Source organism: Leopardus geoffroyi, chromosome A3 (genome assembly GCF_018350155.1).
Source record: "Leopardus geoffroyi isolate Oge1 chromosome A3, O.geoffroyi_Oge1_pat1.0, whole genome shotgun sequence".
Taxonomy (NCBI): Eukaryota; Metazoa; Chordata; class Mammalia; order Carnivora; family Felidae; genus Leopardus; species Leopardus geoffroyi.
The window spans coordinates 113,324,162-113,338,135 of NC_059336.1; the positions used below are offsets into that span (position 1 = coordinate 113,324,162).

The 13,974-nt window shown below is 41.4% G+C and overlaps 1 protein-coding gene across 15 annotated transcripts in view; it reads right to left on the reverse strand.

Annotated features, from left to right (window-relative positions):
• LTBP1 (latent transforming growth factor beta binding protein 1) overlaps positions 1-13,974 on the reverse strand; it is a 402,947-nt gene that overhangs the window by 44,282 nt on the left and 344,691 nt on the right. For 7 of the 15 annotated variants that reach the window (XM_045447178.1, XM_045447180.1, XM_045447177.1 and 4 more), the window contains 2 exons: positions 5,048-5,173; positions 1,404-1,547 (listed from right to left, as the gene is read on the reverse strand). The exons of 4 other annotated variants lie outside the window; for them this stretch is intronic. In XM_045447178.1, the coding sequence (XP_045303134.1) occupies positions 1,404-1,547; positions 5,048-5,173 (270 nt within the window). The remainder of the gene's footprint in view (positions 1-1,403; positions 1,548-5,047; positions 5,174-13,974) is intronic. 4 more of the 15 variants (XM_045447179.1, XM_045447183.1, XM_045447190.1 and 1 more) reach the window with 1 other exon arrangement.

Consider the following 13,974-nt stretch of genomic DNA (forward strand, 5'->3'; position numbering starts at 1 on the left):
TAATTATCTATTTTATGTGTCCTCCTCTTCCCTCCTGCCACAGACTGTAATCACTGGAACAGTCCATTTTGTGCATTGTACTATATGCATTTATCTGGACTACATAACGTTCGTAGGAATCATTTAATGAGTGTACAATATGATGATATGTGAATTATTTCAGTCAAATACTATAATACTGTAATATAGTACACTATACTATAATAATGATGCTATAATACTATAATCTTTCAGTCAAATACTATAAATTCACCATCATACCATGGGCGAGGCACTCCTCTACAGAACTAAAGACAAATAGGAAAAGGCAGTTACTTAACCAATCGCATTATGGGCCAGCCAGGTTTTTAACTGTGTGTTTGTTTTTGCTATTTTAGGAACAACTAAGATGAAAAGTCTTCTCTCTACAGCTCATGTGTCACAGAGGTGGTCACTAGAACGAGGAATAACCCCTCCCTCCAGCAATACATCACCTCTTCCCCCTCACAGACAGTGTTTTTGAATTATACATTGTATTGTCTTTTTGTGTAATTCTGTAATTCTGTACCCTTCCCCTCTATATCTAACAATTAAGAAGAATATGTGTACGTGAAGATATTTTTAAATTGCATTTCCTTTTACTTGCAAAGATGGTTATTTCATACAGAACAAGTGTGCCCTGTTGAGAAGTAGTGAGAGCACTCTTAGACACATGGATAAAAACAACCGAGATTGAGCAAGAAAGTCAAATGGCCAATGTTTCATTTTATTTGGCTCTCAAATGATCATTTGGTCTTTTGCTTTCGTTAAAATATAACCAGGCTATAGCTACATGGCACAAACTAAGAGAGTGATCTGGAAGTTGATTAATTTATCTGGAAAACCATCAGTTCTCCATTTCAATTCGTGCCCTGACGACACAGACTAAATCAAATTTTAAATGAACGCAAACACAGCCACTCTCTGGGCCAATTTCTGAAAAAACACCTTAAGTATTCCAAGTGGAAGTCTTTGTAGATCCTGAGAGGCCTATATGTTGCTTTTAATTTAGAGAAGTGTCAAGACACGTTTCTCCAAGGGCCAAGAAAGAAAGATTATGCAACCTAATGAGATGATGCCATATTAAACCCTGAGCTGATGGCTCTCTCTGAGTTTTAAGCAATTCCCAGTGAATGTTCTCATCATTTTGGATCCTTTACCCTACACATGGCGTCTCTGGGTTGGAAAGCACAAGAGAGGCCATCTAGCTCAGAGTTGTCACTGACCACATCCTAATTCACTGATAAGGCAGGCTCGGAAAAAGCATGGAAGCTTCCAGAGACAGCAGTGTGCCAGAACATTCGGTTATTTCTTACCTCACTCCCAGAGTGTTTGGCCCAAACCAGTGTAGGTACAAGTCCCCAGGAGGAGCCACTGTGACTTACCTCCCGAGGCCCGGGAGCGACACTCCCCGGTCATGGGGCTGTATTCCTGGTTTTCATCAGCACACACACAAAGGAAGGACCCTTCCACATTTTCACAGAAGGCTTCACCACATACCCCACTGAGCAGCTCGCATTCGTTCACATCTGGAAAAGGGAGCACAGATCAAGTCAGATGTGTGCCTCACCCCTGACAGCTCTCTGTTTTACCAGCTGCACCAGGGCTCGTGGTGGCCACTGGTCACAAATGGTCCCCAGGGAGCAATCAAACCCTTCTAGTATTCTAGGGAAGGGGCTCCTAAAGGCCAGGCTGCACAGTTTGGTTTGTGTAAAAGGACCGTGAAAACACAAAGCAACGTTTCCAAATTCCAATTCCTCTTTAAAGTAATCAAGCATTGCATGTACACTCTGACCATGTAACTTTCTCTTCCTCGACTTTTTGACATAATGAGGTCTTAAATGAAATGACAATGTACTCTCAGTTTTAAATTCAAGGAATATTAGCAAAACTGGCACTTCAGAAATAACATTTCGTACATTCATTAAAAAAAATTGCTTTAAATCTACTCATATAACTAAAAATACAGTTCTCTAGCCGCCAAGATGTCCATAATTCTACAACCAGAATTCAGGTTGTGTATCCCTTTGGGAAATAAAGGAAAGACCCCTGTAAATATTCGCCAGCATACATTAATCATTCGCATGAAACAAAGTGTTCCAATAACTTATCACTGACCGTGCCTCTAAAAATTCTGTGGGTGTTCCACAGTGTAATTTCTATTTTGCTAAGTGTTTTTCATCTGGACTTTATACTTAATTAAAACACAGTCCAGGAATCTACTAATGAGTACATTTTATTCGATATTATACAAACACATAGCCCTAAAAAAAGGCTAATCCTAATGTCTGACCTTGCCCAATACTACCTTTTACCTGGTATCTTTCAAAGAAATTTTATTAATGAATGTCCAATTCAACAAAGTACCTGACTTGACATCTGAAATGCTCATGTATTTTATGCATTAAACATGTACAAACATCAGCTTTCATGAGCGTGCTCTGAGATGGTTTATACAAAGTTAAATATTTGAGCAATTACCCAAATCATTCAGGGGAAAAGATCTTATTTTCACCTGCTATACCCAGTTAATTGGACAAAAAGTTTATGTATCTTGACTTATTTGGATAATTACCTCAGTTTTCCATTTCACTTTGTATATAAACAGATATAAACCTAATAAGCTGGGTTTTGCTTATGAAAAGGTATTATAACATGAAGGAAAGCAGAGAGTTGGCATATTTAATCAACCCAGACAGTCATAATTTAGACCAGAAAAATTGACTTTAGAAATGTGCCAGTTCATACTTATCAATTTGGTAAATGTCAAGTGGAACTTTCTACTTTCTAGCATGTATCATTTACACGACTATTGAGATCTCTCCCACCAGAATGAATTTACTCAATCCAAAAATATTTTCTAGTTTACGTCGCTGGGCCAGGCACTGGGGAAATGATGGCCTGACTCATGTCTTCATGGAGCTTACAGTCAAGTCAGGGAAGTCAACCAGATCACCTCACAGGCCACAACAGATAGAGCAGTGGACCTTAAGTGAAGGGGTGGGTTAGGGAAAGGATATTGGAGCCAAGTTCCAAATGAAGGATGAGTGGTGGGGATTTGGGGGAAGTGAGGGTGCAGGAAGGATCCAAGAAGAGGAAACAGCATGGCCAAATTTTGGTCTCAGGGCTGATTCAACTCTTAAATTCTACAGAACACCCAGCATGAAGTACATATATTAGGTGCTCAGTTAATATTCTTGAGAGTGAACGAGCAAATAAAATGACACCTCTGAAGCCCAATAAAATGATAACAAATATTCCTTCTCTAACGGTGGTGTTTTGTAGGCTGAAATGACATGTCAAGATGGGTTTGGTGCACTCATCTGACTGGTTAGAAGTGAACATTAATCGGGGGCTCAGGAGCTGCGCGATGTCAGTGGCCCGACACCTAATATATCTCATCATGCAACAGTTAAAATTTACTGCGCACACACAATAGGCCAAACGTTAGTCCCGGGCAGGGGAGACAGACAAGGCTCTCAACCACAGGATCTTGAGGCCTTGGGGAAGGTGGCTGAGGCAGGACACACAGACAGACAATTCCCCCTAAAGTGTGTAAGTACTATGATTGCACCTGCTGAAGGTATGCTGGAAGCAGAAGGAGGGGTCAGAGCTGAGCTTGAGAGAGATGATGGAGCAGGGACAGTGTCTGGGAGAAGAGTGAAAATATCTTCAGGAGTAAGTGGGATGAGCCCAGGCAAGCAAGGGGAGGTCGGGAGGCTCTTCCCTTCCCAGCAAAAGGAGCAAACAACAGCCCAGTGACTTCACAGTTGCATGGGCAACCACAAGCGGTTGTAAAAGGTGCAGAAGGAGGCGGTGATGCTGAGAAGTGGGAGCCAGATCACAGGACCTGTTTAGTCAAAATATTTACACAATTTTTGTTGCCTGTATTTTAGCGCAAAGGAGATTAAAGTCGGAGCTGGAACTAGCAATTATGACAGTGCTGGTTTAAAAGCCGTGACTACTCAAGTGAGCGATTTCATCACTAAACCTCCAAATCAACTTTGCTTTCCCCATTTCATCTGCACAGGAAATGAATTAATGCTTTTAATTGCAGATGTTCAAACTAAGAAGTTGCTAACTCCTCCTCAGACGTTATATGCTGTGAAAATGAACAGAGTAAGGGTAAAGAAAAAGTCTGATGGTCTGTGATGTTCTGAACTTAACCTATCTTCTTTCTCATTTAATGGTTCTAATTGCAAATGTTTCCCAATGAACGCTATTTAAGGAACTCAGAGCTGGGGCGGCTGGGTGGCTCACTCAGTTAAGTGTCTGACTTTGGCTCAGGCCACGATCTCACGATTCGTGGGTTTGAGCCCTGTGTCGGGCTCTGTGCTGGCAGCTCGCAGCCTGGAGCCTGTTTCAGATTCTGTGTCTCCTCTCTCTGTCCCTCCCCTGCTCATGCTCTGTCTCACTGTCTCTCAAAAATAAATAAATCTAAAAAAAAAATTTTTTTTTAATTAAAAAAATCAGAGGTGATCAGAAAATGAAATATGAAATATGTTGTCTATCTGAGCATGGGCTGGACTCTGTTCTAGGACATCTGATGATATTCAAGATTCCTTCCAGCTCCGTCAATCCCAGACAGACCAAAGAAATATAGTTGCACAATCTGAAGCATCATTTTACGGGTGTCATTCCTGGAAAATGAAACTCTTGCCAACACTTTTCCTTAAATACACCGCCTAAGGAGGTACATCTTGAAGACAGACAAGCTACACCACACACCAGACTATTTCCTGTGCAGGAGGGACTCGTCCAGAAGGGCTCCGAACCCGCAGCTGAGTTTCAACAGATGTTCTTTTTTAATATATGTGAAATTCCAAGCCCTACTTCTCTAGTTCCTAATGTCCTGAACAATTTCAGAAGCCATCCTTCTGCGCATCCCCAAAAATTGTGTGACAAAATCAAATGATGATGAATTCTGCCCAAATTACCTTGTTTATTACAACCTCTCCTGGTGTTGATTACATTTAAGTGGGGGAGAGGGGATGTGAAACACGTTGGGGAAAGAAATCTAAAAACTCACCCACACACCCTTGCCCATCCTGTGGGGCCTGAAAGCCCTGATAACAGAGGCAGCGGAAGGAGCCAGCCGTATTGTCACAAAACCCGTGACTGTCACAAACAGTGTTGTTTACACATTCATCAATATCTGCAAAAAAGACATCTGACATCAGACACAAAGCACAGACTGACAAACACCAGATATTAATGGATAGACAGAGGTGCTCAGCACACCCCGGTTAGCATGAGATGATCACGTTTACACAGAATGAACTTTTAAAACATTTTACGTATCAATAAAATGTTTTGATGAAAATGTCTTCATAGACAAATGTTGGGCTCTGTGAGAAAACATTTACTTTGCCTCAGGAAATGTTTTCAAACGGAAATGACTGCTGTAATTGCCATGGTCATATTTTCTACATGTTTTCTACCCTTTATTTCCAAGGAGAGTATATTCCCCTACAAGGGAAATACGTGAAAGTGTGGTCACCTTTTTGGATCGTGGCCCATGCTCACAGTTCTATCTGAGGAGGTGGGGCCGACAGAAGCCCTGACCTGCCTGGCTGTTTCTCACTCAACCCTACAGATGACCTTGGTCAAGTCTCAACAGCATTCCCAGGAAGGGAGGAGAGAAGGAGTGGGAGGAGGGGGAGGAAGACAGAGAATCTGATGAGTTCAGCAGCGTAACCAGCCGGTCTTGACTTATTCACAAGAGAATATCTGCTGTCACCAAGTTAGAGTCACTTAAGGTCCTAAGCATCAATCTGCTCCAACTAACTAGCAGTGGCCGACTTGTAAATTCACTGTGTTCTCTAAAAAGATGATGGTAGTGGTCCTGAGCCTTTTTTCCCCAATAAAAATGTTCTCATAAAAGTGATGTCTCAATTATAAACTTATAAACAGACTTTGAGATACACTTTTTTATTGTTACAGTGACTAATTTACTTCTCCCTTTTGTTCTCATCCCCCTTCTCCTTGTTACAGCCACACTCCACATTTCCATCTGTTGGGTTCTGTCCTTTCTGCCTCTGGATTACATGGTCCCCAAATATAGGCTTTTGGAGAAACAATTAAGAAAATGCAATTACTGCATCCAAATACATGGGAAGATAGCAAATGGTTAAAAAAAATGATACGCAGCCCTTGACAGAATTTAGTTTGGAGGAGTTAAAAACACTGAACTTTCCTCTTCTTCACTTTTCTTTAAAGTTTTAATTTAAGTAATCTCTACACCCAACATGGGGCTTGAATTCACGACCCTGAGATCAAGAGTTGAGCAATTTTTCCAATGAGCCAGCCAGGCACCCCTGCTCTTTCTAAATTTGTTAACTCCGAGTCAAGAAATGTTCTAGAAGAAAGAGATGAATGCAATAATTATTTGGTGGCTGTCTCACCTCCTTCCCTCATTTTCTAACATAATCAAGAGTAAGTTCAGAGACTGTATCACTTTTGAACTGTAAAAAATAAGTGACTACCCACTTTTCTTAATTTTCTCTACACAAACAAAGCTGTCCCTTCTCCTTTCAAGGCCAAAGCTCTTTCTCCCCTCCTTACCAGTCTCTCCTCCCTCTAGTCCTACCTGAAGCATCCTCAGTTACTTCTACCCTCACTGACTTCAAAAATGTTAAAATTTCAGGGGCGCCTGGGTGGCTCAGTTGGTTGAGCGTCTGACTTCGGCTCAGGTCATGATCTCAGAGCTTGTGGGTTCAAGCCCCATATCAGGCTTTGTGCTGACAGCTCAGAGCCCTGGAGCCTGCTTCGGATTCTGTCTCCGTCTCTCTCTGCCCCTCCCCCGCTATGCTCGTTCTCTCTCTCTCTCTCTCAAAAATAAACATTGAAAAATGTTAAAATTAAAGAAAAACATATTAAAAGCTCTTAGAAAAGCATTAACTTACTGATGATGTCACCTCCTGTGCTTTTCCATTCATTCTATTGCTGCAAAGTCTCAAAAGAACTATCTATACGCACTGCCTTTGCTCCTCACCTATCTCATCAGTAAAAACAAGTGGTAACCATACTACTACCAGTGATATTGGTATAGTCCTAAAATTACTGTGAGGACTCAACAAAATAACATGTATAAAGTGCTTATAACATTGCCTGGCATGTGACGGGAAGCATGAAATATAGGCCAACCATTATTATCACTATTATTTCTCCTCCTCTTCCTTCATGACCTACAAACTCACTTTCTCCCTCTTTATTCAAAGAAGCTCCTCTGAGAAAGGCCACCAAAGGCTGACCTGTCAGTAAAGTTGATGGTCATTTTCCAGTAGGTCATCACCATCATCCTTGACCTCCAAGGCTGGCCAGCTGCCACCTTCAACTCTCTCTTTCATATCCCATAGTGAAATATTATTCTTGTTTGACTTTTAAAATTTTTTAATGTTTATTTTTGAGAGAGAGACAGAGAATGCACGGGGGAGGTGCAGAAAGAGAGGGAGACACAGAAGCCGAAGCAGGCTCCAGGCTCTGAGCTGTCAGCACAGAGTCTGACACAGAGCTCGAACTCATGAACTGCGAGATCATGATCTGAACGAAGTTGGATGCTTAACTGACTGAGCCACCTGGATGCTCCAATTCTTGTTTGACTTTTAACTGCTTTGGCTGGACTTCACCCTTTTGCAGCCTAAAGGTGGGTCTGCCAGGGCTTGGGCCTCCCTAGGACCTGCTGCTTCCTCAGTGTTGCTTTGTCCCACCCTTTCCAGACAATCTGGACTTCAATTACCATCGTCCCTGGAAGGAATTCCAAAGCTTCATCTCTAGCCAGAAGATCTTTCCTATTCTTAATCATTCCCATTTCATCTTCTGGTATAATCTCAAACTCATCAAGCCTAAAACCAAATTCACTGTATTCCTCCTAAGCCACACTTCCTGAGCTTACTGACAAATCTCTCTGATTTCTATCCTTGTTTTTTTACCTCCATCTCTTACTTCAACTTAAACCAAAAACTCAATGACGTTATTTCACATCTAAAAAAATGAATCTCTCCTGCAACATCTAATACAAAGATGATATGCAGTAAGTCTGTTCTGATGGCTTTCCAATGTCAGCATAAGGCTACAATTTATTTACTGATCACAACAGTAACAGTAACTACACAGTATCATCAAATTACTTAACACAGATCACTGTTAATTTTAGACTTACAGAAATGTTATTTGCCTAAGAGATTATTTGCTGAGCCACAGAACTTAAGGGCTGGAAAGAAACTCAGAAATCCTTCATGTTACCAATTATATACTGGTGATTCCCCAGTCTTTCTCAAAGGTTGACCTCTGTCCTTTGAAAACCATTTATTTGATACTACGGGACATTTTCATGATAAATGAACTTATTATCACCCTTCTCCTCATCTTCAGTTCTCCTACATTCTCTTTATCAGAGACTCCAACCAGTCACCCCAGCCAGAAATCTTAGGGGCATGCCTCCCTCTCTCCTCAGCCCTGTCCCTCCCCTATCATACCCTCTTATCTATCCTCCCCATACTTCTTATCCCCAGCTTTGCCCTCCCTCTCATCCATTCTCCACAACTGCAAACCTGTCAGTGAGACTCCCTTGCTCAGAACAGTCAGTTATCTCTTCTTAGCTAGAGGACACCAACCACTCTCCATGACTGAGTACAGAGGACCCTTCCTCCTTGGGCTCCTGGCTAAATATCTGGCCAGAGTTCTTAGCCCAACACTTCCTTCCCAATTTATGCTCCAGCCCTCTCAGCATACCAGAGTTTCTTGAAACCCTGTGGTCTTTCATTTCTCAGTGACATGGGACCATCCCCCCATGCCCCGCCTCTACTAGAAAGTCTCCCCATTATCCGCTTTGGTCAGAAACTCCTCCAGGCTGATCAGGAATCACCCCAAGGGACACCTCCCACACAGTAGACTCCATGGTCCCTCCTCTCTGCTCCCAGAGCATTTCGTGCAATTGCTGCGCCGATCAGAGCCACTTTTTGCGGTGGAGAACCTTCGACAGGCTCTCACCAACAACCTAGTGCTCTACTTCAATGAGACTGTAGATAGTAAACAGGGAGGAAAGAAAACCAGTGCCTAAAAATCTGGCGGCTTTTCAGTCCAGATTCTTGAAGTAAAATCTCTTGCTTTCTTTTTTACTAATCCTGTGCAGTTACAGGAGATGATGATGTCGTGTTAATGACCACCAGCTCGGGAACTGAATAAGTGACCTTAAGGTGAACAAGTCCTGAGATGGTTGTGAATTACTGGGCGCCTTGCAGTCTCAGACTTAATGTACCAGTGATTAACACACAGAAAGTTTAGATGAGCAATATTTTGGATTTGAATGAATAGGAAAAAATAACGTGGAATGCCTGCTGGAGACAAGCTCTTCAGCAACTAATATTTTATGAAAATGATACACTCTAACTCTCCACAGTTTCATGTTTTCAACAAAGAGGTGAGGTAATAGCTTAATAAGAGGACAACATTTGTTTTACTTCTCTGATGACCTGTATAAAACAACATTATTTCATTAGAACTCTCTTTGATGATGTGAGCGCTGAGATATTTTTCCATTGTTAGCCCTGTCTGTGAACAGGAATGGCTATAATTAAGATCAACTCTATAAAAATAAAAATATGTTAGAAGAAAAGCCCTACCAAGATGCAAGTTTCATGAAATGGACAAGTGAAAGCCGTCTTGTTTTGTTGAAGTTGATTTTTGAATATGAAACTCAATTTTGAAAGATGCTAATAAGACAGGTTTTCTATTTGCTTAATGAATGGCCATTCTATTAAATTACTGAAACCAATTTTGCTTAGACATCTGGAAAAGCCATACATGGCATTATCACCACTCATACTGTCTACCAGAGGAGTGACAAAGAAATGACTGTCCAGAAACCTCTTGACTGGCAACCCTGATGAATTAGTTATGCCCCCTGTAAGAACTGTTAATTTCTTGTGCGAGTTTTTGCTATTAATATTTTACAGAGCAAGGCAGATATAAATATTATGAATATGGATTCACGGAAGAATGACACAGACCAAGGATAGTAGATCTCTGACATGAATCCTCTAATAACAACATTAATATAAATGCCAGAAAGAGAAACAGAGCATCATTCTGGATGACTGGAACTACCAGTGGCTTGCTTTTCAAGTAGCAATACTGTCAATGACTGGACAGGCCCACACTGTGAAGATCTTAACCTCTGACCCATTTGGTAGATCCCTTTTCCTTGTCCATATGCTTTTTACTTGGTACATTTTATCAAAAGACCAAAGTTTTTCAAAACCTACTAATTATTATCGGGGATTTTATATGTAAGAGCAGAACTCCAACCATATTCCTCAAAATCCCAAATAAAGGTATAAATGGTGTCACCTTCCCACTTAGGTAAAGTGAACTATGAAATAAGGTCAAATAACAGAAAAGAGGCATGATTTTCTAAAAGGTAAACCTTATTTACCCACCAGAAAATTACAACTACATTCAGACTTCAACAATGAAATTCCTAATAAAACCTCAAGGATTCTATTAGACTTTCTGTACTATATCCCTCCAAGTATGGGTGTGGGGAGAAAGGAGTATTTGTGGATATTTTGTCAATGAAATGATTTGGTTTTCTTTCTCTCAAACACAGTTGTCAGCTTGTTGTGCTGCTTCTTCTTTCTTAACATGTCCTATCTTTGTTTTATTGATTTTCTCTTTCTTTATTCTGAGTAAGACACAACTACCTGTTGGAAGAAAGAGCTCACTAATGAGCCTTTTGCTGCCAGGACACTCTAGAGAGACAGATGACAGGAACAGGTCCCAGTTCTGATCATTCACTGGAAAATCTCCACAACTGCATGGTTGAGAAGAAAAACCCTTCCTGTCATCAAACTTTTTGTATATGAATGATGGGGTTCATCTCAACTTGAAGGGACTTTGAAGATTATTCAGTTCAACCCCTTCATTTAAAGAACTAGAAAGCTGAGGCCTAGGGAGGCAAAGTAGCTTGCCTCAAAGTTACCCAGTCAGAGCTGGCAAAGGAACAGAGTCTAGTGTAGGAACAACCTTCTGAATCTACTTTTGTGGCTGTACTCACCACAGCCTCTTGTGTGGTTCTACTCATCAGAGCCTCTTGTGTCCCATCACGGTGATGGCTATAAAAGGCCAGGACAAGAGGACAAACAGAACCAAGCTGTGAGTCCAACAAGCATACTGGAGTTTTTTCACTACAAAGATGGAAGTCAGGACACACACTTTTTAACTTGGCCCTCACTGACCCAGTATCCTCTCCTCTTGCCCTTCAACAAGGCCTGAACATCAATTACCATCATACTCGAAACCTAAATATCCAAGGTACTGTAGGTCCTAAAGAGGTGATTTTTCTGGGAACCCTTGCAAAGAAGGCCCATCAAGCACCTAAGTTGTTCCAGCCACAGGAAATCCCATGGCCATGTCTAGCATTGCTGCTCTCTCAATTTCTTTGTAAAAAGAAATGACACACAATTTCAGTCCAGGGTTTCCTGACCAACTGCAAGTGGTTAAATACTTGGTGCCAGAATCTTAGGAAAATAAAGCCCAAAGATTTGGGGGTAGGGGGTGGCGCTCACACTGGAAAGGATGGAGGGTTCCTGCTTCAGGGGAAATGCAGACTTCATACTTCTTACTGAGAGGAACGGAAGCCGACCAGGAGACAGTAAATCCCAGCCAAGAAGTAGGATTGAACAATGTTAAACCAGCTGAATAGCTGCCCAAAGGAATTTTAAAATGGCATGGCTGCTGGCCCAAAAGAGATTAAGGTCTCTCTCACAGCAGAGGAGAGAAGCCAGGATTAAACAGAAGAGGGGTGCAAGGCCTAAAGAAAAAAATAAAATTTAGCCAATAGGAAATTAAAAACTGGATTTGGATATGGTCCAGACAATACAATAGGATATGGAAAGAGCCTTATAAAAAAAGGTCCACTGAGGTCTGGCAGCTTTGACAAGGCTGAAGAATATGGGCCTTACGTGTTATGGAAAATAACTTTGTTCTAGGAAGTGGGGATGAGCCAGAAAGCAGCAAATCGATGCCCTTGTGCAGAGAGTGACTACCATGCCATTGCTCGACAGCAAAGGGAGGGCAAAAAACATGGGGCCTTGATGGTCACAAGTATGTCTTGAAAGCTAGTAGCCTAAATTAAGCAGCAAGAAATGACAGAAGTAGCAAATTATAATTCAATTCAACTTTCTAATACATAAATTCTAGAAAACGAGACTAGCCCATGAGAGATCATTTTCTTCCTTCCCTTGAAACCCACTACTTGAAAAAAGATTTACTTAAATTATGCTTTAAAAATTACCCAGAGCAGCCTCCCATTTGATTTCTGGAAACAGCTAGAAGTTCCAGAGAAAGTAAACCAAAATTGTGTTCTGATTTTAATCACTCATTATGTGGACAATGGATATTCACCATGCACAGTTAAAGACACCAGGAAAACCACCCTAAAATCACGAACATCATCCCAGTCCAAAAACATGGGACTCATCCTCAATTACCTCCCCACATCCAATCATCACACTCTTCTGATTTTCTCTCTTGGTTCTATCTCCATGCTCTCTACTCCTCTCAACTTTATCCAGAGGTTCCCTGCCTCTAACCTCAATTCCCACAGTGGCATTCTAATGGATTTTGTGCTTTCAGCCTCTCCAAATCCATCCTCCATAATAAGAGAATAATTAACCTATTGAAACAGTCCAATCAAACAATCCTCTGCTTAAACCTCTTCAGTTTTTCTCCGTGGAAAACAGCATAAAGACCCTTGACACATGCCCTCTGGAGCTCATCCACAGTTGGCTTCTCAAGACATATGCTTTTCTAGCTGACCCTCTGCCCCTGTATCTTATATTCCTTCCCTCTTTCCCTCTCTATTGGGTCATTCCATCAGGACCAAACATTTCCAGTTATCGTCTTATTTTTTTTTTTTCAACGTTTATTTATTTTGGGGACAGAGAGAGACAGAGCATGAACGGGGGAGGGGCAGAGAGAGAGGGAGACACAGAATCCGAAACAGGCTCCAGGCTCTGAGCCATCAGCCCAGAGCCTGACGTGGGGCTCGAAATCACGGACCGCGAGATCGTGACCTGGCTGAAGTCGGACGCTCAACCGACTGTGCCACCCAGGCGCCCCATCCAGTTATCGTCTTAAAAGTAACCAAGAGCCTCCTTGCACATAAGCCCTTTAGCTAGAATCATAGTTTTCAGTCTTTTTAATAGTCAAGGTTCCAGACCTTTCTACACATGCTGTGTCTATCTACCCCATTAGTTCTCATACATTCTTAGGTAGCTCTCATTTACACTAATCCACTGAAATGGCTGTTGATAAGCTCCCCATTTTGTAAAATCCAAAGGATTCTTCTTGACTGGTACCTTCACGGATTGCTCAGTGGTATTTAATACAGGTGACTACTGTCTTCTTCAAGTACTCTCTTTCTTCCCTTGGATTCCATGGTCCTACATGCTCCTGGGTTTCCTATTAATCCTGAGGCCACTCCCACACAATCTCTGTCTTTTACCTTACTCCTAAATGTTGGTGTTTCTCAGGGCTTAGTCCTGAATGCTCTTTTCTTCTTATTCTATGCTCTCTCTTGATGGCCTCATCCATTCTAACAGCTTGAAATACCATCTATATCTTATGACTCCCAGTTTATATCATCAGCCTAGACTTCTCTACTAAGCACTAAATCTAAATTGATCCAATTGCTTGTCTGATATACCCACATGGATATTTCATGGGCAGCTCTACTAAACTCCAATCATAACTGTGATCTTTAAAAAAAAAAAAAAAAAAAAAAAAACTGCTTTATTTTTACCCCTGTCAGCAAATAGTACCAGCAAATACCTACTTGCTAAATCCAGAACCAGAAATGTATCCTCAATACTCCCTCTCCTTATCCTACATCCAACCCAACACTATGTTCTAACCCAATACCAGGTTCATTTCCAAAAGATTTCCTGAGTCATT